We start from the raw sequence: 24,194 nt of genomic DNA, 5'->3' as shown, positions 1-24,194 counted from the left end.
AAAAATGTCATGCAGCATGTTTCACACTTGATCATGCCTGCTCGCATCAGTGCTGTGCAAACATTTGCCATTAGTTTACGGCCGCTCATCAAGTGGTGACGAGTTTTTGCGTATAGGACGTGCAGCCGTGAGACTAAACATTTATTAACCGAGTATCGAAACATCTACAGCGATTGTTTGGAACCATGTTGGGTAATATTAAACTCTTTACAGTTTGTCCAACACCCGCTGGACAGGCTTTCGTACGGCAAGCTATTTGATTGAAAATATTAAAAAATTACTGTAGCGAAGGAAGGTCTCCTGCAACGAACGGCTTGCGAAATGGCTATTTAAATTTATTTATGAGATGAGGCGTTTTAAACTCTAGAATATTTTTTAGAACGTAAAGAACCTCTTTCAGCTTACTTTCCATGCTTTTCCAGAGTTGTTTTATGACTCTCCAGTACGCGCCGATCTACAAAGTGCAATCTACATCGCATCTTCTCTTCCCAAAACGCACGAAACGCACACCGCAACTACTTGTGCGTGACTTACGATCACAAACAACGCTCTCGAAGCCTTATACCGCCTCGAAACGCAAAAACAATCTTGTTCATTTATTGTTTCGGGCATCCGTGGAGTTTGCAGATTGCGACCGGTTTTCCGGTCGAGTTTTGCATCCTCCTCCGCCTCCGGTACACGACTCCAGGGCGTCTTTATGTTCACGAAGAACCCATTGCAGCGAAAAATTAATTTGTTGTGCTGCTGACGATGCTGCCGATGGTGGGCTAATGCGAATGCGCATGGGAGAAGAGAAAATTCGTTGATTTGTTTTGGTCTGAATAGCGCAACTTTTGCACAGACGTACTGCACATGAATGAATTTCGATTGTGTGGTGTGGTTTCCTGGTGTAGTTTTCGCAGAAATGCATTCAGTCTCCTTTTCGTCTTGACATGCCCATTTCAAGGGCCCGGAGCCCTTCGTTTGATTGTTGAGCATTCGGTAATAGCGATACGGATACAACGCGAACACACTGTTTGCTCTGTTTGTCTTTCCTTCTTACGAAGTAGTAGCGACAGAATGGATGGTAGCAATTTCCGATGCTGATAACAAGTCTACAAGTTGTCTGAAGTGGATCAAGTGGACATAATGATGTCACTTTTCGCAGGAAAGAAAGCGTGTAGAATTATCTTAATTGAATATGGTTTGAAAAGATTGTTTAGTACACTCTTGGAGCTGGGTTAGAGTTCAGGGTTAGTCCTCCCGGACTCGTAAGCCTTAACATGATCGACATAAGACTAGACTGTCATTAGGCGAAGAAGATATATTCTACATCGGCTGCAGAGTTTACTCCAATACCTAGCTGTAAAATATCTTATACATCCTCCACTGAATTACCAAGGAATTCGGTTTACGTCACAACATAACTTCACTTTGTTACCATGGTCGTTGGAATGGTCGTAATCGATTGAGATAGCTTACCTGCTAAAAACATCTAAGAGCACCTCTCAAGACTCACACAAGAAGCATTGGAGTGTCTATTGGAATCCCCTCGGTTTAAATACGATCTTTAAAGCTTGAGTTTGCTGTAAATTCTGTACCATGACAAAAAGTAATGAAAACCCCGTTAATTGAAAGGCATGTTTTGTTACAGTCAATTATGAGGCTAAACAAACAGTTGCACCCTGAGGGTGGTATTCGTGGCAGATGTTTCCCCAGGTAGCTCCCTCTGTAGAGGTGTCACCTTCCCAGCAACGGAATGTCTTCAATCCACACCGTACCATTTGACAATTGTAATCACTATTTATGACATTCCACCGCGGATGGCTGTAAATTTTCTCGTCCACACGTAATCGTGCCTCGTTCGGTGACCATTTTCTCTGTGCCCTTTGAAGCAGCTCCCGAAATGATGGAGCAAATTTCACTACCGCGTGAAAACTTCTACACACATTTTCTCCATCAACGGTTCCATAGCTGATGGTCAGCGATGGGTGTCGTAAGTGTTCCGGGAGAGAAATTTGCTGTGTCTCGCACCCGGCCACCAGTTGTCTGATACGATAGCGAGCCTCAGGGACAATAAGCACTTCAGCTAAAGGCGTCTCGTTAAATATTGCCAAGCGAAAAATGATGGTCTCCCGGGGTGAGAATGTGTCTCTCCCCACTTGATTTGTTACAAGATTCCGCCGCACGTCTGGTACATCTGCTGCATTTTGGAGCTTTGGAAGGTCATGTTGGAAAACCTGCGACAGGAACTGGAGAAAGTTCAAGTCCGTAGCAAACCAACAACTGCCTCCAACAACCCCGACCGTCAGATTTTCCACGCGCGAGCGTTTGTGCATTTCTTAAGTGACCACTTCTACACTGGTCAAAGTGTAGATGGAGGAAACTTTCACGCATCGTCGTACCATCATCTCCATTAATACCACCATCCATTCCTCAGGATGAAGCGCAGAAGTGGTGGCGGTGCGTCGACTTATTCTGCATTATTTTCGGCAACCATTATTAAAGCAATCAATTCTAATGAACGCTGCATCTGTCTGGAGGTCCAGCAGTGACATGACCAGAAAGTTTCGAGGGTGAACGATGGTGCGGTGGAAAACTACATACACTTTCCATTTTACTTGAAAACGGAAATTTTTGCTGGTTCCGTACAGGTCCATTGACCGCTGTGCTGTATGATCGACTCCCCCACTTTGGAAGTGTAGACAGCAAAATCAAATAATGGATCAATTTTCATATAGCTCCTATTATAATTGATCCTTCGTTGGGAGGAATTGATGCGGGAAACAAGTGGATAGATCACTCCCGTAAACGGCAATAATCGTTTTGCCAAAAAAATTGGTTGGTGAAACTGAACCTAACACGTGCGATCGTTGCAAAGTTCAAAAACTGCAAACGTCATAGATGCGTCAACGTTTTAAGATGCGCCCTGGCCGCCCATTAGGAGTATGGAACATCGGCAACAATTTTTGGACGCAAGTGGGACATTACTTCCATTTTAGTAATTCTCTTTGTAATATTTCAGCTGTATCTGTTTGGAATTGATTTCGTCCTCTTGGTGATCATTGACTCGAAGAAGGTCTTCTTGGCTACTATAGTAGCCCCAAGAATGGAGATAAACTGTAATACGTTCAGCTTTCGTGTGGCCCACTCGTCACACAGCAGTAGTGGCCTCTTATTGCGGGAGTTCGATTTTTGCATACTGATTAACGTTGCGGCCCGTTCATACACGAGGACGCGCGATCTTTTCTCGCGCACTTACTGTGGCTCTGCTGTTGACGCATACTCGGAGCAAATGTGCTTGGTATTTCCAGATCTGAGACCGTGGAAGAACAAGGCACGGCCAAACGGTTCATTGGCTGCCTTCGGTAGTGGTATCATCTTTCAACAGTGAGCACCCGCTTCGCCCTGCCTTGTTTACCTGTGTCTCCGAGTTCTCCCCGGTAGCCGAAACATGGATCGTAAAGTGACCATCGCCTCAGGGACAAATTGCAAAACAGCGCAATGCAAATAAATCAGTCACTTCATAAGTCTGGCCACGGTTAACTGACTCAGTGCTACAAGTCACCGTCTACCGCGTGCATATCAAATCAAGACCCCAGGCAAGCTTCTTTAACACAGAAAACCAATCCTTCTCACCCAGTTTCTAATGAGTGACACAATTTCTCCGTTAGACGCATCCGTACATGTATCGGAGAAGCGAAAAGGTTTTGTGGCTTAGTTTTATTGGCTTGAAATCGAAAAGAGCCTGCAAGGGAGAGAGTGAACCTGTTCCCGTAGACGAGGGCATGCATTTCCTGTGAAGTTTTAGATCATATGATCGACACCTGATCTGCTGTCTTCTGCTCGGTAGCAAAACGCATCAGGAACTGGTTTAGCCGGAAGCAACCGGACTTGTTGCGAGTGCTCCCGATACCTCAATCCGGAGATCTTAATAAAATGAAACAAAAAGTTGTACATCCAGCACCCCATCATCAATGAACGTGAAGTGAGCGTAGTTTCTGCAATGGGCAACAATGATCGTTCGGCGCGCACACGCCACCCGTTCAAGAAGGTTCGTCCACGGGCATCCATTAAAGCCAGAAAAAAAAACACAATCGCACAAGCTCGTTCCGATCAAAGGTTTCCCCTGGCCGGTTGCCGGGGTGGTCCGCCGTCTCAGGTTCCCGGGTTGGAAGAATTTCTCCAACGGCGTGTGCGTGACACACAAAAACAAGGTCCAAACACACCGAAGGCATTCGCACTCGGAATGGAACTTTCGACGTACCCGGTCATCCCGGTTTTGTGTGTTTGTGTGTGCGCGCCCGTTCGAAACTGTCCCAGGCCGAGGAGGATTTTTTGATTTCGCTTTTTTCCTTCATCTCTCACCGGGATTTTGATGCTGCCAACATTCTTCGTAATCCTTTTCCAGAGTTGGTGGGTTCGCTCTTTTTTGCGATGCTGTATCGGGCGACGGACCCCTTTGTTGGAAGCGGGTTCTGCTTTCCTGTTTCATTAGGGCCAGGCAACCGGACTGCGAACCCGTAGGAAGCATAAGTTGTTCCTTGGTGTGTGTTCGTTTGGAGCACTCGTCGCCTGGATGAGGGAGCACTAGACGGGCGATTATCTCGCGAGATCGCCTTTAGTTTCGCTCCGAAACCAACCACACCAACTTGGCTTGATTGAACAGGTTTTGAAGTTGTGGCGTAGAGTGTCAGACACCGCTCTACAAGACTCGCAAACGTAGCGGCAGAAACCGGCAAGGTAACAGAAAACAAAAACACCACCAAACCAACAAGCGTTACTGCCTTCCGGAACGTTGAGGATATGGCTACATTCTCCACTCCACAGCACGGGATTTTCGTGTCAGCATGCAGTCGCCGTACACACATTCTCCTACAATCGTTTGAAGTTGCTGTCGGATGCTGAAGATCCCCCTAGTCCCGGTGGAATTCAGTGGCATATGTGTGTGTGTTGTGCCGGGAAGATCTCTGCATCGCCAAAGACGGGTTTTTCTGCGGTAGGGTCGAGTCGCGATGCGGCATTTAACAGCGAAAGCTTATGTTTTACGTTAGCTTCGGTTAGCGCGATCGCATGCGTTATGGGTTGCTTACGGTTGCTTGCTGGCGGAGGTTATGCCCTCCCCCCGAAAATCGGTCGTTCGATACGAACCTAACGGGAGATAGTATTTCGTAGCGTAGGAACCGTTTCGGGAGTCGGGGGCAAAAACGAGATATAAACAAGTCGCGGGTAGCCTGCTTATCCAGCTTGATCATCTTAATTTAGGCCATCAGGGAATGGTGCGAGGCATCTATCTGCGCGGAGTTGATGAACTATAAAGGTGTGCAAATGAGCTTGGAATTTCGAGTGTGCATATCTCAATGATTCAAAGTACTCGATTCTAAGCAATAGCGATTCATACAGCTAGGTTTCTTTATGTTGAGCTAGGATAAGGAATTCCAAAACATCTTGTTGATTTCATTGATAGCAACGTCAACCACATGTCTTACATCGCAATTGTGTCCAAAAGGTATCAATGTTAACGAAAGTGACACATACACTTTTTTACCAAGCTAGCCAAAGGAAGTGATCATGAGGAAGCGGCCTCATTACCTTCATTAGAGAAGGAAAATGGCTTTAGAGAAGAGTTTTTAACCTCATATTAAGATATCGTTTCTTTATCGATATAGTCCATCCTGTCAACCGTTTTTACGTGTTGTCAAATTATATCACCGGAAATGATGTCACATGCCAGTTCGTCAGGTCTGCTGCACGCGTAACCGTTAAAAAGGTTACCCAGAAACATCGGAATCAAGCTCGGAATCGATGCCTTCTTTTAATATGCAAAAACCATCACGACGCGTGAAAGATGTGTTTCTTGTGACCGCCTTTCTTGTGTGGTATATGCAAAAATATACTCTTTTTGACGCTTATTTACTGTCGGACGCATTTCCACAGTCTACAAGAAATGTCGTCGAACCACCGTTGCTTTATTGCGTGTTTGTTTTTAAACCGTTTTGCTTGTGTATGTCAGCCACCATTTCTCTTTCGCTGTAAAATCCACAAGAGCCTCATTCCTCTGGGCCGAGTGGATTTATTAATGCAATTGTTTTCGATTTCGATGTGTGCCCTTTTTTATCGGCTTGCCCATGGTGTTTGGATCAGCTTATCAGCTTGCACGTCACGTCACCGGTGTATTTGCGACACTTTGCAGCATACGCACGTGCACAAATCGGAGTGGAGCAGATAGGGATCGCCACTAAATTGAGGCACACTCTAAGAGCCCTAAAGCAAGTTCCCGGCCCAGGGCCAGCTCCTTATTTAGTGCACTCTTCATAAACGAGGGTAGGATCGGTCCAAACTCGGTTGATTTATCTTCCTGGTTGTGACTTTGGTCGGCGATATGCTGCGTTACGCAATGGAAAAGCACCTGCCAGGCACGTTTTCCTGAGGCTTCCTCTTTGTCGATCGGACGGGCAGGTCGGGTTCCAATTTATTGTCGTCTGCTCCTCAACAGTGCGACACATCGGTTTGCAATGTGTCGCATATTTGTTACATGTTTTTTTTCTCTCTACTTATACGTGTGTTTTGCTGTTCTCTTTATGCTTCCTTCATTTGTCGAAATTATTAACGTAATTGCATAACGTGTGCCGTAGACGACGAGCACGAACGACGGAGAGAATGCCGCGAATATTTACCACCCTCGCTGGAAGGGATATGAATATTGGATGAATTTTGTGCAGGATTGCAACCAAGAAACTGGGTGTGCTCTTCATTTCGCTAAAAGCATTCCACGGACGCACTGGTTGGAGTGAAACTTGACGAATTGACGACGCGATTCTACCCAAAGTTGAGCGAGGATGTGCTTGTGGTATGGTGTTGTGCACTATTAAGGCATCAGTTTTGGTAGTGTGCACCAAAACCGGTTGAATTGTTGTTTTGTTTGGCTTCAGGTCGAGGTTCGCGCGCATTGGCGAAACGGAAATGACCAACATTGAACCGAAAGATGAGTTTTTGTACCCATCCCGTGGATCAAATAATCGTAACCGTGGCCGTGACTCTGTACCGTAAGAGAGGAAACAAATAGCTACATTGTGTGGTACTCGCGAAAGTAAACGCCAAGGATGAAGAAAAGCTTTCACCTGCGGTGCGTGAAGGTTACTGAAAGTAGGATGGATCAAGTGTGTTTCCTTGTTTACGTGTCATACTTTATGCGAGTTAACTAATTGTGTTTTGTGCAACCGAGTATGCCCGGGATAACGCTAGGAATAAGGAGGAAATGCCTTATCAATATGATTATAGAATTTGTTCAACACAAGCGGTGTAAACAATACGGCACTGGACCGTCATAATTAATTATAAATATTTTTTTTTATTTATAATTAATTATGACGGTCCAGTGCCGTATTGTTCACACCATTCATTGTGAAATTTTATAAATAAATAAAATAAAAATAATTGTGTTTTGTATTTCTACTTTTAGGTCACACAAATTGAAGGTGAACGATTTCTTGCCGAGAAAGTTGCGGAAGGAATGCAATGATGCATATCAAAAGCAGTCCCACTACACCGTTGGCTGGTGAGAAGCGGCCCAAGCCTGATAAGAGAGAACAAACAGCTCAGCAAGAATCACGCAAGGTGTCCAGTTTCATTCAACGGTTCTATCTGTTTGGCAACAACACAAGTACCCCGTTAAGTGGTACTCCGGAGCCAGAACCCGAAGCGCCAAAGGTTAAGAAGGCGAAAGGTCCCGAGCAACAGCAAACGGTGGACGTTAAGTGTGATCGAAGGGGTGAACTACGGTCTTCTAGTTCTGAGAGCACCGCTGGGACGCAGTCATCATCCGATGCATCTGAAGAATCGAGTCCTGTGCAGTATCCTTCCTACAGTGTACAGCGGTTAAGACAGTTTTGGAACAATCGGCTACTGACGGGATCGAATCCACCAACATCTGTATCAGGATCTTCCATCGATACGTTGGTAAGAAAAGCGAAAAGTGCCACAATCGGAGCGCCAACTGGTGCAGCTGCTCGAACTGTCCTAAGAAAGTCACCATCACCGAAACCTGGCACAAGATTCCAACGCAACGGTTCGATTACTCGTTCGGGAAGGCGGCGAGTAACGTTAGACGGTTCTGATAGTGCCCGTACCGGGTCGAACGTTACAAGTCTTCGATGCACACAAGCACCGAAGCGAACCTCCCAGGCGGCACTGCTTAGTCCTGATCGTGAAGGGCAGCGTACGCTGGTAGAAAAACGACCGTGTGTAGGTTCACCGACAGTGGCGTCCGGATCTACTTTGAGAGACTCATTCCCTCTCGCTGTATCTACCCCAACCGGTAGCCAAATCCATTGGGCACGGCGAACGGAACTGCTGAGGATTCGTGCTCTGTCCAAGGAGGAAAAGAAACAGCATAACAAAATGCCTCTTCGAGTTGAGAATTACGTAAACAATTACATCGATGTGGACATACAGAGTGTTGGTGAGCAGGACGGGTCGGCAAAGAAAGCGCAACCTGCGGTCCAAGAGCCACCAAAAGATGTCGTTGAGAAGCTTCCGCCGATGTTCCAAGCGGCTCCATTACCAACTCTCGTAACACGACAACCCAACACATCTTCTTTGGGACGTAAGGGAAATACTCCAACGCGTAAGATAAGCTTCTTGAACAATATCTCACCGTACAATCGGAAGCTGTTGGCCTGCAATGGGACGAAAGTGGCCGCATTGACGAGTAAATTTAACCAAATGATCCAGCAAGACGCCGCATTGCTGGAACAGGTTCAGAAACGTGGCGGATACCTACACAAGTGCGGTAATGTGGCATACAAAGTAATCGAAGACCCCGGAAGCGATGGAGGATATGGATTCGCGTCGTCGGGACGTAATAGTGGTGCGAGAAGTAGCTTGAGGAAGAAAAATTCCAACGCTTCCGCTACCTCAGGCGGTGGTGCAGCTGCTTGTGGCAACCGAACCGACGAAAGCTCGGACGAAATTTCATCTGTATCGAGCAAGAATTCGTCGATCCGTAAAACGGGACTTCGGAAGCGGCCCAGTCTGAGGAAGAACATCTATCGACGGCCGGATTGGGAAGCGGGACGAAGCTCGCTCGGTGTGCGGAAAGTGTTGGAAATGTTCGAGCCCAACCTGCATCATGCACGTGGCAAGCGCACGGAGACTGGTGATACGGGCAAACCTCCACCAGGACGGAACAGCAAACCGAAAGTGCCGGATAAAAGCGAGCAGGTGTTGCAGAAAACGAAGGACATTAAGTCGAAAAAGGTTGCAAGTGAGGGAGTGGAAGGAAGTAGTAAAAAGACGCGGAAAGATCCAACACTGGCGTCGGGTGAGACGCGAGAGATGTCGGAGCAAACTGTTGTAGATGGCGGAAACCAAGTATTAATTAATGAAAAAGCGCAGATATATGTCTCCGGAGAATATAATACATTGAATAACAGCCAGGAAATGATTGTCATACCAAAGCTAACTAGTGCTCAGGATGAAGAAAAAGGCGATGCATCGAAAGTTCAACATTCGTTTCAAGATCAACCATCCAGCAAAGTCTCTTCAGACCAACCAAATGCCACGGACTTAAGTGATACGGAAGAAAGTAGGGACAATCAACAATCAACTGAGGATAATAGCTTTGGCGAGCTTTATTCAACAGCTGCTTCGTACGATCGAATAGATTTTGAAGAAACTATTGCATCACACGCCAATGTCACGGAGATAATTGCAGTTGTCCCAGTTGATGAAACTACCGAGAAGGATAAGAGCAGAAACTCTGTATCGAGGGTTCACGAGCGTCTTACGTTCCGAACGTCTAAAAAATCCTCAACGGATATGTGTTCTCCTGTAAGCGAAATCCCGGATGAGAATACACTCCAATCGGAGGATGATAGTAGTAGCTTCAGTCAGCAATATGCAACTTACAGTTCGATAGAAAAAGGCAACAAAAACACAGCTGTGACACCTGTCTATGATGATTCTATTGCTGCACCACCAAAGGAAATCAAAGAGAAAAAGAAAAGCAGAAGTACCGTATCTAAAATTTACGAACGCTTGACATTTCGATCGTCCAAAAAGATAGTGCCGCCGGCCGAGAAATCCGATGAGCTAGTAATCATAAGAGAAGAGGACAGTATTAGAAAAGCCACCGGACTGCGACGATCGTTTGTGTCATCGATCGAAATCCCAACAATGCAATTAGATCCATCTCCATCGCTTCCTTCACCAAGGCAGCCAACACCGCCGGAAGCAACGATCGAACAGGATAATTCGGAACAGAAGATCCTTGATGCGATCAGTGCCGTTAGTCAGAGAATTGATAATCTGTCGAAAAGTTTCAACGATTTAACGCTTACCGATGTGGCGGACCTCGAACAGGCGAGTACTTCACCAAGTGCCGCCGGAGACAATGTACAGCAAATGCGGCCGAACGCGTCCTTTCTTTTCCGTGGCATGGGAGCGGGAGTGCCAGGATTTGGTGATAAGGAAAGTAGACACGCCAGCCAACGGAACATCGTCGAAGCAGTCAATACGGTCGTTATCAACAAATCCATTTCGATGGATGATCATCATTTTCCGTGTGCGCGTGGTGAGACGGGCAGGATAAGTCTGAACGAACGAACCCGCGTGCAGCGTTCTATCGACGATGATTACGAGCTCGTCACACGACCTGAGGAGAAGTTTCTACCAACGATTGGGTCGGCGTTCTGCTCCACTCCCTCAATTACAATCGATTTGTCGGAGCTTACTAGCAAAATTGAGTCTTTCGTTCACAAATCGAAGCGAGAATCGGATAACATTTACCAGAGCATTCCAAGAAAATCTTCTGCCGAGAGTAAGGGTCATCTCCTGCCAGAAGACGCCATTAGTGTTAACAGTTACGAATCGTTCGAAAACTATGAATCGATCGAGCATGAGATATTGTCTAGCACGCGGAAACAAAACGCCGAAGAAGCATCGCATGAGGAAGACACGTACGAGATCTGTAGTCCACCACCGGAGCTACCACCCGCCCGGGAAGATAATCGAAACGATTTAACCCTACCCCAACCAAAGCGCAATCTGTCCACCTCACCCAAAACATTGCCCAAACACCTGCAGGTGACCTATCAGTCTAACTACGAGCGGATCAAGTACAGCAAAATCCCGCCAAGACCACCGAAACCGCAAGAGATCCCACTGCCACCGCGTAACAATTCCACTACAAACATTGCCACCCCGGCGAACGCCTTGCTGGAAAGTACTTGCTCCACGGAGACAGCACCGAGTCCGGGTGGAGATTTGCTGGACAAATCACCCCACGGACGGGAGAGCATTTACGAGGAGAACATCTACGACACGATCCGCAGTGCGGACGACGGTGTCGACTATGACGATCCGGCGTGCGGTGGTAGTTCCGCCGAGATGGAAGGACCCGCCCAACCGACCACCAGCAACCCACCAAGCAGAGGCAAACCACCGTCACGTGCGAGAGAGCAGCCACCCTCTCCACCGGCGGACAATGTATCGCTCGTATCGTCCAACTGCTACGAGTCGATCGGTTCACGGTTGGAATACGAACGGAATCTGACGCTCACGCGACGCAACATGGCCGGTGGTTCGACAACGACGCTGGCGTCCGACCAAATCACCAACAGCCTGTACGGTACCACGACCGGACTGGCAAGCTTAACACCACCAAGTGAACGTGGTAGTGACACAAGCAACAGTGCCGACTGGACCGACATCTCCGACGAGGATGAGACGGAGTGTGCTGACCTGGTGGTGGCGCCCGGGATGTCCGGATCGAAGCGACCGAACTTTATCGTGTAAGTGTACCGTCGTAAGACTTTATCGCGGCGCTGCCCAAGCGAAGGGTGTTGTACTCTGATTAGCGATGCTAATTTCTTGTTTTTCTCCTTCCTTTTTGCAGTGTGCGGGAGCGCAAGCGGACTCATCAAACACCGTTAAGGTCACGGAAACTGGCTCGTATCTCGCACCCGAAGATAGACGGTAAGTAGCACACGAACACATCCGGTTATGCAAATTGCATTTTTTCTTTATCCAATCGGTTAACTGAATCTGTGTGTTTGCTTGAAGTAATTGAATAAGTAGGTGTAATTAATGTGGCTTTCATTTTCTTGCACACTGTCCCGGATTGGTCATTCATCCTTTATGGTTGCTGCCAGAGCAATTTAAAGAAATGTAAAATATGTCCCGTAAAATCCTTCTTCTGTTTAAAAAGTTTCGATAATGCCACCCCTTCAACAGACAGAAGCTCTTCCTCCGTGGGCTTTTTAAAAGCTTTTAATGAAAGCACCATAGAAGCTTTGTAAGGGAGCTTTTTTTTCTTAATACAGTGATCGACAATAAAGTAGGATCACCTGCTATTGCTCATCAGATAAAAATGAAATTTTGAAAACAATATTCAACGAATATACTTAGTTTGTTTTGAGAAAATTATTTCAACATAGCGAAAACACATTTCTATCGTTGAATGAATTATTAAAACGATTTTTAACCGCTTTCTTCGATTCTGATGAAGAGTTATATCTAGAAGAAATATCGAAAGAAAAGTGGTCCTATATTATTGGAGGTCACTGTACCGTGTGTTGCAAGGTTTAAATTTGCTTAAATTTTTAAATTATTAAGCGATTCTATGTGAACTTTTTATCTTTTGAATAATCGTTAAAAATCTTAAGCTCTTACCTTTCACAGTTATGGATTGTTTTACTACTTTCCTGTCGTGTTTAATTTATTTACGCAACTTACACGAACGATTGCGTGTGTGGGTCGATTAATCTAAAGTACAAATCCCCCCGAATACATGACGTTTGCAGCGATTACACTCGTGACGAACCCAGGTGTCATTGTTATGGATGGTGGCGCGTTTGATCTCTGAAAAAATCTCCCCATCATCCATAAATGGAACGTTCGAATATAAGATTTCTCACCCTTCGTTGTGCCGTTGTACAGCTCTCCTGCGCGACCTAATGAATCGTAATATAAACACTTTCGCAGCCTTAAATGCTCATACGCCGCCGCATTGAGACGAGTAGCAATGAAAGTCGATCAATGGCGAGAACCTTTTTACATAAGCGGAAGATTGACGGTGGGAAACCATTGCTGCTGGGTGGTGTGCAGTGGCTTCGCACTGATTAATTTAATGTTTGTGTGGCTACCGGCGACAGTCTGTAGCAGACAATCATGACAATCGCTTTGCGTTGTGCAGCAAAACAGGCGTTATGTGGCATCATCAACACAGCACGTTCGTGTCTTCGCATTGTGCCGAAAGCTGCTTCTTCGATCGTCATTACGATGTTTGTTTCAGCAAAATGCCACCATCTTAAGCGACCTATTGTTCTTCGACCATCATGTGTTTGTGTGTGTGTGTGTATTGGCTATTGTAATGGCAAGCGATACACGTACCGCCTACAATTTCCCATACTACCAGAGAACGCTCGATTGAAAAATGGTTTGCAATCGATTACGCACCAAGTGGAGATCATTCGTCCCTTAGGAACAGACAAAAAAAATGCATTGGGAGAGATTTCTCGAGATAGATTTAGAAGACGAGTGTGCGAGCCGTGTAGCTCGGTTATATGCGTTCATTGTGAGTGGAGCCTTAACTAATTGACCCGACTGATTGATCTTTTTTCTACATCGGGCGTGCTCTCATGAGCCTCATGAGCGTCCTATATCAAAGAATGAAGTCGTCTTCTTCGACCCATCTGCAAACGCTGCTGCTGCTTCAATTAAGTTTTATTGTCTGCAGCAATTGCATCTCTTTTGGCTCTCGACTGTAAAATGCTGCTTCACAAGGCACTGCGCTTCCAGCAACGTCGCTTGAAGATGATCACGCACTTGTGCGGCGATCTTCGCGGTTGGTTCTGTCGAAATGTCAAGCCAATCAAAGTGGGCAAGGTGAGATCAGCAAACTATTACCTCCAAGACACAGTACACCCCGTGCATCGAAGTCTAATTTAAGTCCACTGCCGTTTTCTACTTCTGCTTCGCACTTTTACATCATCTTAATGGCATTGGCAATGCTTTACGGGTGGTATTCCTTCCTACGCGATCGAAATTTAGCTGACCGACAAGCGTGCAGTGATGGTTCGATGATGCTTATTAGAAAAATCTCCTTACCTCGCCGGTAAAATCTCGTCTTCCAGCAGCACCATCGATCGATCTGCGTATTCGAGGAGTGGGTGTAAAGTTTCGCGCGATGCGTTTCAAAACGATTCAAAACGCGATTTATGCAATTATTGGCATAGGGGGCAGGTAAGCTGCAATATCGGGGTAGCGGCTGGTTTGTCGGTTTGTCAATGGTTGACACTCATCAAATGGCTGTCAACGGTGACTAGAATTTCGGCATCAACCAATGGGACCTTGCTGATGAGAATTGATGATAGTTGAAAAGTGAAGATATGTTTTTTAGTAAAGGCAATTTCGCAAAGTCTCTGGCTCGATTTGTTTTATGATCTGCTTCTATTTGGATTTGAACAAAACGGAACAAAGAGCCTTTATTGATGTGGGTTACCTTATCAACAATCGCTTATCTGGGGTATGGTAATTTTATTATAATCTAATTAGTGGTTAGCACCAGTTGTTGCAAGGTCACACTCATCTAAACATCCCCAAGAAGCAGTGTGCCAAACAACTTTGAGAAGGTTACGGAAGCTTTAGCTAGTTGCTGGAGGAAAGCGATGTGTAACACAAAAGCAAAGCTGCGGTTGTAGGGTGTCAATCTAATTAGAAGAACGCCCGACAATGAATGGTTTGTTAATATAAGAACATAAGACAGAACTGTGGTCCGGTAGTGAGGCGATTGCGGTGCCGGTTTTCTCCCTTGGTTTTCGAGGACTTGTCTATCTAGCTTACATGGTATCGATAAGTTTAGCAAGCCGATGAGTCAGGACCGGGATTAAATTCCCTTGCGGATCGTTCCCCCCGTAGTTTTGAGGACTTACATATTTATCAGCAAGTTTTCTAAGCCGTGAGATGGCCGGCTTGACCAAGTAGGTAGTTAAGATACTACAGTACTCTGTCACTATTAATCCCACAGAACATCTCCCCATCCCTTCACATTCAGCTTCACAAACACAGTTTCAGATGCAACATTCCAATATACCAACACTTTCAGCTGCATTCCTGGATGCTGTGTTTAAGCTATGCTCTCGCTCTTCGCTATGGTCTCAAGAAATTGTGCTCGATTTATTCGACCGATGGTGAGTAGATTTCTCATTTTCGCACGCACGAGTGAGAGAAATAACCTTCTTTGTACTAAAAACCGGTGAGAGTCGGTTTGCGCTAAGCGCGAAGTTAAAAGATTGGCTTAAATGGCAGGCATGTCAAACCTCGATAAATGAGCTTAATTTTGTGACATTCTGTAATTTGTACTAGAAAAATTTGAATTATTTTTTTACGTGTACTTAAATAAAAATTCCAAACATCATGCCTTTTAATAATTTTCGACATCTTATCACAAGCAATCGTTCGTCATCTTGAAACCCCATTAGACACCTTTGGCTCTAAGCACCATCGGAGCCGTGGGAGCGATTCGAAGCGCCACCATCGCCACACCGACTGGGCGCACTGGGAGATCGCGCCAACGTTCGTTGGGGATTTAGTACACTTTCGCGCATTACGGTGTGCGGACGCTCGTCGCCGTATTTCTCGTGTCGCGACTTTATTCGACTCTCGTCACCGTTGTGGCTTGACCTTCCGTGGTTCGCGGGGTAGGCTTTTGTGTTTGCTTGGTAATAGTGTGGTGGATTGTGTATTGCTCCGTTCGCGTACCTTCGAGTACCCCATCCATCGAGATGGAACGAAAAAACAAAGCGTGACCGCCAGTCGGCTGCTCCAAAAAACCACCCTCCCCCTGATTCAGTAAACGTTCTCTCGAAAAAGACTGTATAAGAGCGAATGAATGGTGTTCGGTGTTCGGCCAACGTGCGTAGGTTGTTTATTTGGTTCGAATTGGTTGGCGTTTTTGTTCGGTGCGAATGTGTGGTGCATTTTTAGAGCTCACTGGCGTCATCAGGGTGGTGTGTTCTTAAAGGAAAAAAAATTAAACAAGTTCCCCGGAGATGTGGGATGAAGTTTGAGCTTAAAGTTTGCTCACCTGGACGTTCGCTTTATCCAGTTTTTCGACAAATGTGCGTGACAAATCCAGTTCTCTTCCTGCTCAAACAGTGTGACCCAACGAAATTCATTTTCGTTGTGTGGTTTAACATGCGCAAAAAGTCAATCCATATGTGTATGATGGTGTGTGTGTGTTAACAGGCGTGCTAAATGTGCAGCATAGTGTACCAGCCAGTCCTACCCGTTCGGCACGCAAGCATATATGCCGTTGATGGTTGACGATTATGATCGGTTTTGGAGTTTCGAAACTTCCCCCAATTGGGAACGAAGCGGAACGATGCAACGCACGACGATGCATAGCGTGATGTTGGGGACCAGATAGAGCTCGCTAGAGCGAGTGCAACGAGTGCAAGTGAGATGCAATAAGTGCAAACAAACAAAAAAAATAAAATAATGAAGCAATGTTACAAAGTATAAATTCCGATACATCAACCAGAAATACCGGATTGCATCAAACGTCTTTCTCGATCGTAAACGCTTCTCGATCGTGATAGGGGTTGGAAAAAAACGGCACACATTCCCCATCACTGACATAATAATGAGGCGTCATCTTCGGGAATAGCTAAGTGGTTGAGCTACAAAAATCAAATAAGAGGTGTAGCAGCAATTTAAACTGCTGCCCAGTGTAGTTTTGCATTAGCGCTGTTTGATGAGCATAGTTTGCCCCCCCAAAAAAGTGATCCTTTAATTTAAAGTTGCCGTAGCAAAAGCAAAAGAGAGTCGCCCTCTAAACATTAATTTAATAAAATCGCGTAACACGTGAGTGAAATCGGAAGGTTCCGGACAATCGAATTTCTTTTCGGTTGTTGGCTTGTGTGCCAACGGTGCAACAGTTGCAGTAGTTTTTACACCACAACACACACAGGCCTCTCTTTTTTCGTTGTTGTTGGACCCGAGAGCGAGTTGGGCGATTTTCGACTTACGTACAAAACGAAAGTAAAATGTAGTAATTTGTGGTGTGTGACGTCCAGTTAATGGTTGAAATTTTTAAAATCGTAGGAGACAAAAAAAAACGAAGAATTCAACCAGAAACAAGCGTTTGTTTGAGCATAATTGTCGTCTATCAGTCCTTGGTACAAAAGTACAAAAAAGTTCCCCCACAGCAGTGATATAACTGCAATACTATTTTGTACCATAATTTACATGGTTCATTAGGTTTCCGGTTTCGAGATGTGGCTTACTTAAAAGTGGCACACGAGACACGAAGGAAGCGGGCCGTTAAGCTTCAGTTGGTCGGAAAAGGAAACGATTACGGAACGGAATGTGTGTCTTGAGAGGTCCTCGGGTTGTGGTTTTATTATTGAACGAAATTTTGGCTGCACCTCCATCACACGAGCTGCACGGTTTTCGGAATTGCTCAATATACGACGACCGAAGTTAGAGTGTTTCGGTGCTTAAGTTCTTGAGCTTATAATTCGGTGATAATAGTTTCAGAAAACGTCAAACATTTGGAGACATCCTGGGAGGTTTACTCAACCCCAAGAGTGCTAATTAACTTCCGCTTCGTCTCGTTTCTTGAAGGTCGCATAGATTAGCCTCGACAACAACGAGACACGATCATGTACACGAGCCACTCTTGTTAGCAATTAACTTCAGGAGTTAAGCAAACGGGGTTTACGGTTTAGTTTGCTGGTAGGATGCTGATAGCTATCGAGCTGAGCATAGGTAGTTTTAATTAGCCTATTTTAACCTGGACATTAGGGGACGATCTGTTGTCAAACCTAAATTCGTCCTCCCAACCGTCGACGGAGTAGAAATTCTTCCTCCGAAAGCGGTCGCTTTGTGACCCAGCCGCGAAACCGGATGTGTGGTGGGTCATGTTGTTGTTCCAAATTGCGGCAATGCGCCCATGCCTCTGTACTTCCTGCTTTATTTCACTGGCGTGTACGTGTGAACACTGCACATAGGATGTTTGCTGGCTGGTGAATGTGATCTCGCGAAAGCTGTTCGCGTTGTTTTAGCTTTGTGTTTTGGAGAAATCCACCTACTCATTTCGTTAATTAAATTTAGCCCCATGACTGTGATGACAAAAATCGACACAAAGCTACACCAAATGTGAGGTCCCTGTTTTGTGAACCGGCTTTACGGAGTGGAAGGTACACATATGTGTACTCCCGCTTCCCCACACAAACCTGAAACACAGCACTGCTTACAGTCGGCAGTCGGTAGAGGCTGCGGCAAATTCAAGGCAAACACGAAAAACTTGTTCTGCATTACTGTCCCGGTATGCTAGTCGAACAAAACGAACGTCTTACAGTACAAGTTTGCTAAGTGCCGAGAAGCAGACAAAAAAAAAATACAGTACCGCGTCTCAATGTACTTCATGAGATCAGGCGGATGATCGGGTGAATTGTTCGTTCGGCTGTGGAAGAACAGCGGAAGGCATCTCAATGGAAAGGTCAAATGTCCACGGGCGATAGACAGTCTTTGGTGGGAGATTATTTTTAATCAGTGAGCGATTGTCCGTCGTGAAATAAAGAACTTCTTTCGAATCTGATTCACGAAGAGGCTCTTGTATTCTGACAAACCATCGATTGTCATTGGAAGACTCCATCACTTAGAGTATTTTATGATGCGCAATTGACTGTGATGCACTGTGATGTAAGCGTCAGAGGCTTAATCATGCGTTACAAACCTGGAGGCTCTAATAGCGAAGAAAGCGTACGAAAGGGGAAATGTGGAAAGTGCATCCAAGCAGACGAAAGCATTACTGGTGCGGAGTCGAGTAAGTGCCTACAATCGATACTCTAATGTTAGGGATCGTTGCCCCAATCGGTTGAGCGTTACAGACAGGAGCCACGCTTGACTGGTGATGATGTGCCACTCCTCGATGGGTTATGACCCTTGGCTTGGCCCCAGAGCCTCAACAAGGTATTGTTGGAGCGTCTCCAGTGGTTTGAAGAGTTCACAAAACACCAGCGGTGGAGATTTGTATGCAAGATGAAGATCGTAAATTTGTTACAAACTATTTGTCAAATTTTTTCGCAATATGGTGCGAATCCGGACGATATAACCTCAAACGAAAGCGAAAACCTCCCCTTGAGTCATCGATGTAGATAGATCAGGTTTCATTAACCGATCATCCATGCTTATGTGTGTGTGTGTGTGAATCGCACTGGAGCTCCAATTTTTATGCAAAGCTTTTGCATGATTCGCCAAGACAAACACCTTTGCATCTAGCCACCGTTTGAGCTTTTGCGCTCGAACTAGTTCTCTTCTTGTCCGCGGAACCGGTTTCTTGAGAAGCGCGACACAAAACATGAAACCGTTGAGAGGAGGGATCCATAAACGTACGCTCTAGGTGAGAAAAAACATCCAACCACTTCAAGTATAGCCCTTGGACGGTTTGTGGAGATGGCAAACCCGCCGCCGTGTCTCTTCCATGGCCATCAACAATGATCGGGCGCATACCAGCATACTACCACAGTAAGACCTGAAAAATGTCGACCTTTAGGATAACAACCCACCGTTATGCAATTCGACATTCGCCACCATTCTCTCATCGTCTTTAATAAACAACGATCGAGCACGGTGTACGCAAATGACATGAAACGGAAGCGCCATCTGGTGAGGACACCTCAAGCGCCATCGAGGTAATGATATACCAACGCGTACCTCGATAGAACCCTACCAGAGCAGAGAGCACCGCCGTTCAAGGTTAATCTACGCTATTACAACGCCCTGAACTGGTGGTTCGGTTTGATTTTATTTTAATTGACTACTACTACTTCCACCTCGGGGTGCGTCTTTATGCTTGAGATTTGTCACAATAGAGGTCTATCATCGCGTTGGATGTTTTATCCATGCTGCTGTGCTACTATTACAATTACTACTACTGCTAGCGGCAAATCAGACTAAATATCGGCGAAGGATGTAACGTTCGTTATTGTCTACTGAGGGCTACTGGAATTATAAAACGATAAACTGAAGATCTTTCGGCAAAGCAGGAAAGCTGGTCATGGCTTCCCATCATGAAGTTATTGATGTCAAATGATGTCTTATGAGCTCTGGGAAAGGAAGTGGAATAATTATCGAGTTGAAGGTTTTTCTCGTGTTTTTTTTTTGCGGATTTACACGCGTTCTTGATCTTGAATGTGATCTTGATGTGACGTGATTTGCTCCTAATTCTTGGAAAATCTTGTAACATCCTTGATTGAACTTGTTGAAAAAGGAATGTGCTGATCTTGAATGAACTCCAGCTCGATCGAATTCGATACCATTTTCAGTGCTTTCTCACGCCTCAAGCGAGCTCTTCAAATTAATCTTAAATATTAACAATCGATCAACCGATACCTTGCGCCACGGGGGAAGTTGCGCTTTGCCTTTAGCAATTAACATTTAAATTAAAAATGATTGTGCGTTGCTCATTTTTGTTTCTCTTTGCTGTTCCATCCGCTGAACCGTTTTCCGTTCCCACTTCTCACAGCCTTGTCTTTTTTTCCCCAGGAGCTTATGATAACGTGATTTTTTCTCCAATTTTCCATTTTCTCGCCACAAATTCAATAAGTGTTTTATCGATTTTCCAATAATTCATCAATTTGCCTGGAAGGGAAATTGGAACGTGTGTACGGAACATACCAAAACGGGCCCCGTAAAATAGAGGCTGAAGTTTATGTAATTGTTGTAACTACTTTCGCGCGGGTAATAATCACCGCTTGTATGAAGTCGTGAGTTCATCCATTTCGGGTGTAAAATAAGAAACACACACACACACACACACACACACACACACATCCTTCCGTTGAACGATTCATTACGGGTCCATTTTGGGGAGGGAATTTGCTTAAGGTTCCAATTGGTTCTAATTACAGTTTATGGTTATGCTTCTGTTGTTTAGCAACAGCCTTACATACTGCCAGCTGCATACGGTCGGTGCGGTCGTCAGCGTGAATGCATTTGACTGTGTCGGTTTCTCCCACAGATGCATCATCATGTAACGGCCTGAAATTGACCACTTTGCGTAGGTTCGGTTTGACAGGCTTTGAAGTATCGAGAAAGATCGCAGAAACGACCCATTGGCCCGTTTGGCTTTTGGCGAAATTGCACGCGTCCGTATGGTTCACAAGACCGCTGGAATGTGTGTGGTGTTTTTTGGTTGTCGTTGACGCACATTTCTACCCACAAATAAAACGACAAGCCACGTGTGTGTGTGATAGGAGGGAAAATATTATAGACAAACGTACCCTTTTGTGATGGCTCCAAAACAAACGCCATAAATTAACTCGTAATGTACTCTCTTTCTTCGCCCTAATCTAGTGGAGACCCTAGGTGAAGCCCCTCCCGCTCACACGGCAACTCTTATTGTTATGCAACAGCTCGCTCTAGAGTCAGGTCGAATCGTTAGAGTGAAGACGATGCATTTTGCAGTGATGTTTTTTAGCTGGCTATTTAGCGATTGACGAAACACGACGCGATCGCGATTCGCGTGTGGTAGCTTTGGCCGGCTAACTATCAGGAGGCCTTAGATCGTTTAGTTGAAAGGCTCCATAACAACAGGGCTGCCACCTGTGTGTGTGTGTGTGTGTGTGTGTGTGTGTGTGTGTGTGTGTGTGTTTTCTTCTCCCCCGAATGCACTAGCGAATAAATGAGGGTGGCAGCAAGTGCATTCCGTGGTCTGGTGCACCCAACTGCACTCGGTATGCGCGTGTGTAGGTCGTGCTCGGTTATTACACCGATCAAAAGCCTACGTAACAATACCCAACTACAGCGGAGAGAGACAGAGAGCGACGAATGGTTGTTGTAGAGGCGCCTGCCATGTACTAGGGCCCGTTGTTATGCTGCTATCGGGCGGCATTTCAAATTTCGTTGTGAACAAAAGATAGAAACTAAACACCGTTGAAACAAAATGGAAATGGATTTATTCTCCCAGTGCTCGGGGTTTGGTGAGATCACCCTCCAGCACGATCAAACCCGTGTATGCAAATAACCAATCCACCGGTAAAACCATATGCAGTCTGACCTTCCGTTGTTTTCGTATCGTACACACTAGCCGTGTGCGTGCGTACTTAGGTAGCCAAAGCAAACTGTCATCGTACTGTCAACGCAATTGTCCATCAAAAACATGGCATGGCGCAGGTTGCGAAAGTTTGTGTACGCTTTTGTGTGACAGCAAACGCTTCCATTTTGTTGTGAATGATGGTGGGTTAAGCATTGAGATGGAGCCTGATAATATCCGCCGTGTGACGGTCGAGTGATCCACAGTACCACCACGCTTATCAGATCCGTTCTAGTTCGCATGAACTGCATTGGAAATGGGATAGAATTTTAAAATGGCAAAGCTCATTCAGCAAGCTTTATGCGCCGGTTGATCTCATTTTGTGATGGATTATATCTCAAATGCGAATTCTTTTTACTGTTCCGAATAGCAAATTTTTCACTTTCTATATGCTGAAATAGAAATAAAATAATCTCCTTATCTGCACCAAACGGTTTTGCTTTCAAAAACACACGGACTCTGATTTCTCGCTTCGTCTCTAGAGTCACACTTTTACGAAAGTCCATTCAATGTTAAATAGACATCAAACTGCTTGCAGGGTGGCCTGCCGAATAGTTTGTAGGTCGCTTCAGAATGTAACCAGACTACATCTGAGCTGTGCGCTGCTCATCTTTCTTGATCTTTCTAAGCGCACCCAGGCTTCACACCAATGGTAAAGCTCATAAAAACGATGACTCAAAAATTTTGGAGCTTCATTTGTAAAGCTACCTCACTGAGAGGGCACGATCTTTACCTCAAACAGTGACCAGGAAAAAGTTAATTAAGAAATTAAACTGCGCCACTGCTCCGTGTGCAATGTGCACGGTAGGAAATCGGTTTACCTCGCTTAGAAAAAACGTAATCTTTCCAACAAACAGGAGCAAAAAATCAACACATTATTTAATGGCGGCGTGGGCCGATTGCACGTCCCAAGTGGCCAGTTAATCGAAAATTCAAATCCTCTGCAAACTCCGGTTTTTTCTTCAACCAGCTGCTTGCTTACGCAGTCGCCGCGTTTGTTTTTGCTTTCGGTGCTGATTTGCAAATGAACCTGACCGGTGTTTCGGCCACCACCGTGGTCGTCGCCATCGTTTGGTATGTGAGTCAAAAAAAAAAAAGGCTTCTTCAGATCTCTTTTTTTACTTTATACTCCATCGCGGCTTCATCTGACCTTCGGCGCAGTGTCAAAATAGAAAATGTTTTCGTAATTGATGAATTCAATGCAAACCACGCGAACCATCTGCTGCTGCTTAGTGATGATGGGCGGGAGGTAAAAAAAAGGTGCTTTATGTAGTCAATGGTGTGAACGAAATTAATAAATAGGAATACACATCTGCCCCGCGAGGCGGTCACGCAATATCGTTTGGCAGCACGATCAAAAAGTTTTTAGTATTTGCTGCAAACACAACAACTGGGGTGGAAAAACCAAACACACAGATGCTTTAACTACCGGCGGAAGTATGAAAAAGGTTCGCTCTCGATGTTGGGAGATTTGTTTCGTTGGTCGTTAAAAAATTATTCCAGCACGGGCAACCAACCATTCCCCCCGGGTCAGTCAGTTTGACAATCGATCTCGCTCCACCGTCACAGGTGCGCCGCCGATGATGAGTTCGAGCTTTGGCCATTATGCGAATCTTTCGCCGATGAGAGCGAGAATCAGCCGTGCATGCGTAATAATCGAATGATTGCCTTTAAATTGAAGTCACGCGGGTTGTTTTGTAGCTGTTTGTTTCCGGTTAGCATAGCAAGCGAAAATGGCCTTTCCCGCGAGCGAGAGGTGCTCTGATTTGCGGTTACGCAAGCACAAACAATCCAACAAGAAAAACCATCCAACAAAATTGTACGTTGGTGGACACAGCAGCTAAACGATACAACGATGTCGAATTATAATTTTGTTTCCGTTCCGGGCGATCGTTGGCAATTTGATGAGCAGGTTCCGTCTGTTTGAATGCGTAGATATTGTCGTGGCTATTGAGTATTGGTTATATCATGCTGTTTCCAGGAAGAATATGTCCTATGTTCGAGAATCTTTGGTTGTAAATCATCCTCTTCTTGGCTTGACGACTATTGGGATCATATTCGGCCATCGAATCTAAACTTTAAACTTGATTCCACGTCGTTGGGATAGTCTGTC

The 24,194-nt window shown here is 45.4% G+C and overlaps 1 protein-coding gene across 2 annotated transcripts in view; it reads left to right on the top strand.

Annotated features, from left to right (window-relative positions):
* LOC126561256 (uncharacterized) overlaps nt 1-24,194 on the top strand; it is a 215,332-nt gene that overhangs the window by 176,957 nt on the left and 14,181 nt on the right. Inside the window, exons 2-3 of one of the 2 annotated variants that reach the window (XM_050217221.1) lie at nt 7,491-11,771; nt 11,876-11,955. In XM_050217221.1, the coding sequence (XP_050073178.1) occupies nt 7,498-11,771; nt 11,876-11,955 (4,354 nt within the window). In that variant the 5' untranslated portion in view covers nt 7,491-7,497. Of the gene's footprint in view, nt 1-7,477; nt 11,772-11,875; nt 11,956-24,194 lie in introns of those variants that run through there. The other variant, XM_050217220.1, reaches the window with a different exon arrangement.

Source organism: Anopheles maculipalpis, chromosome 3RL (assembly GCF_943734695.1).
Source record: "Anopheles maculipalpis chromosome 3RL, idAnoMacuDA_375_x, whole genome shotgun sequence".
NCBI lineage: Eukaryota > Metazoa > Arthropoda > Insecta > Diptera > Culicidae > Anopheles > Anopheles maculipalpis.
Note: the sequence above shows the minus strand (reverse complement) of the source record. Positions and strands in the feature narration are given on the sequence as shown.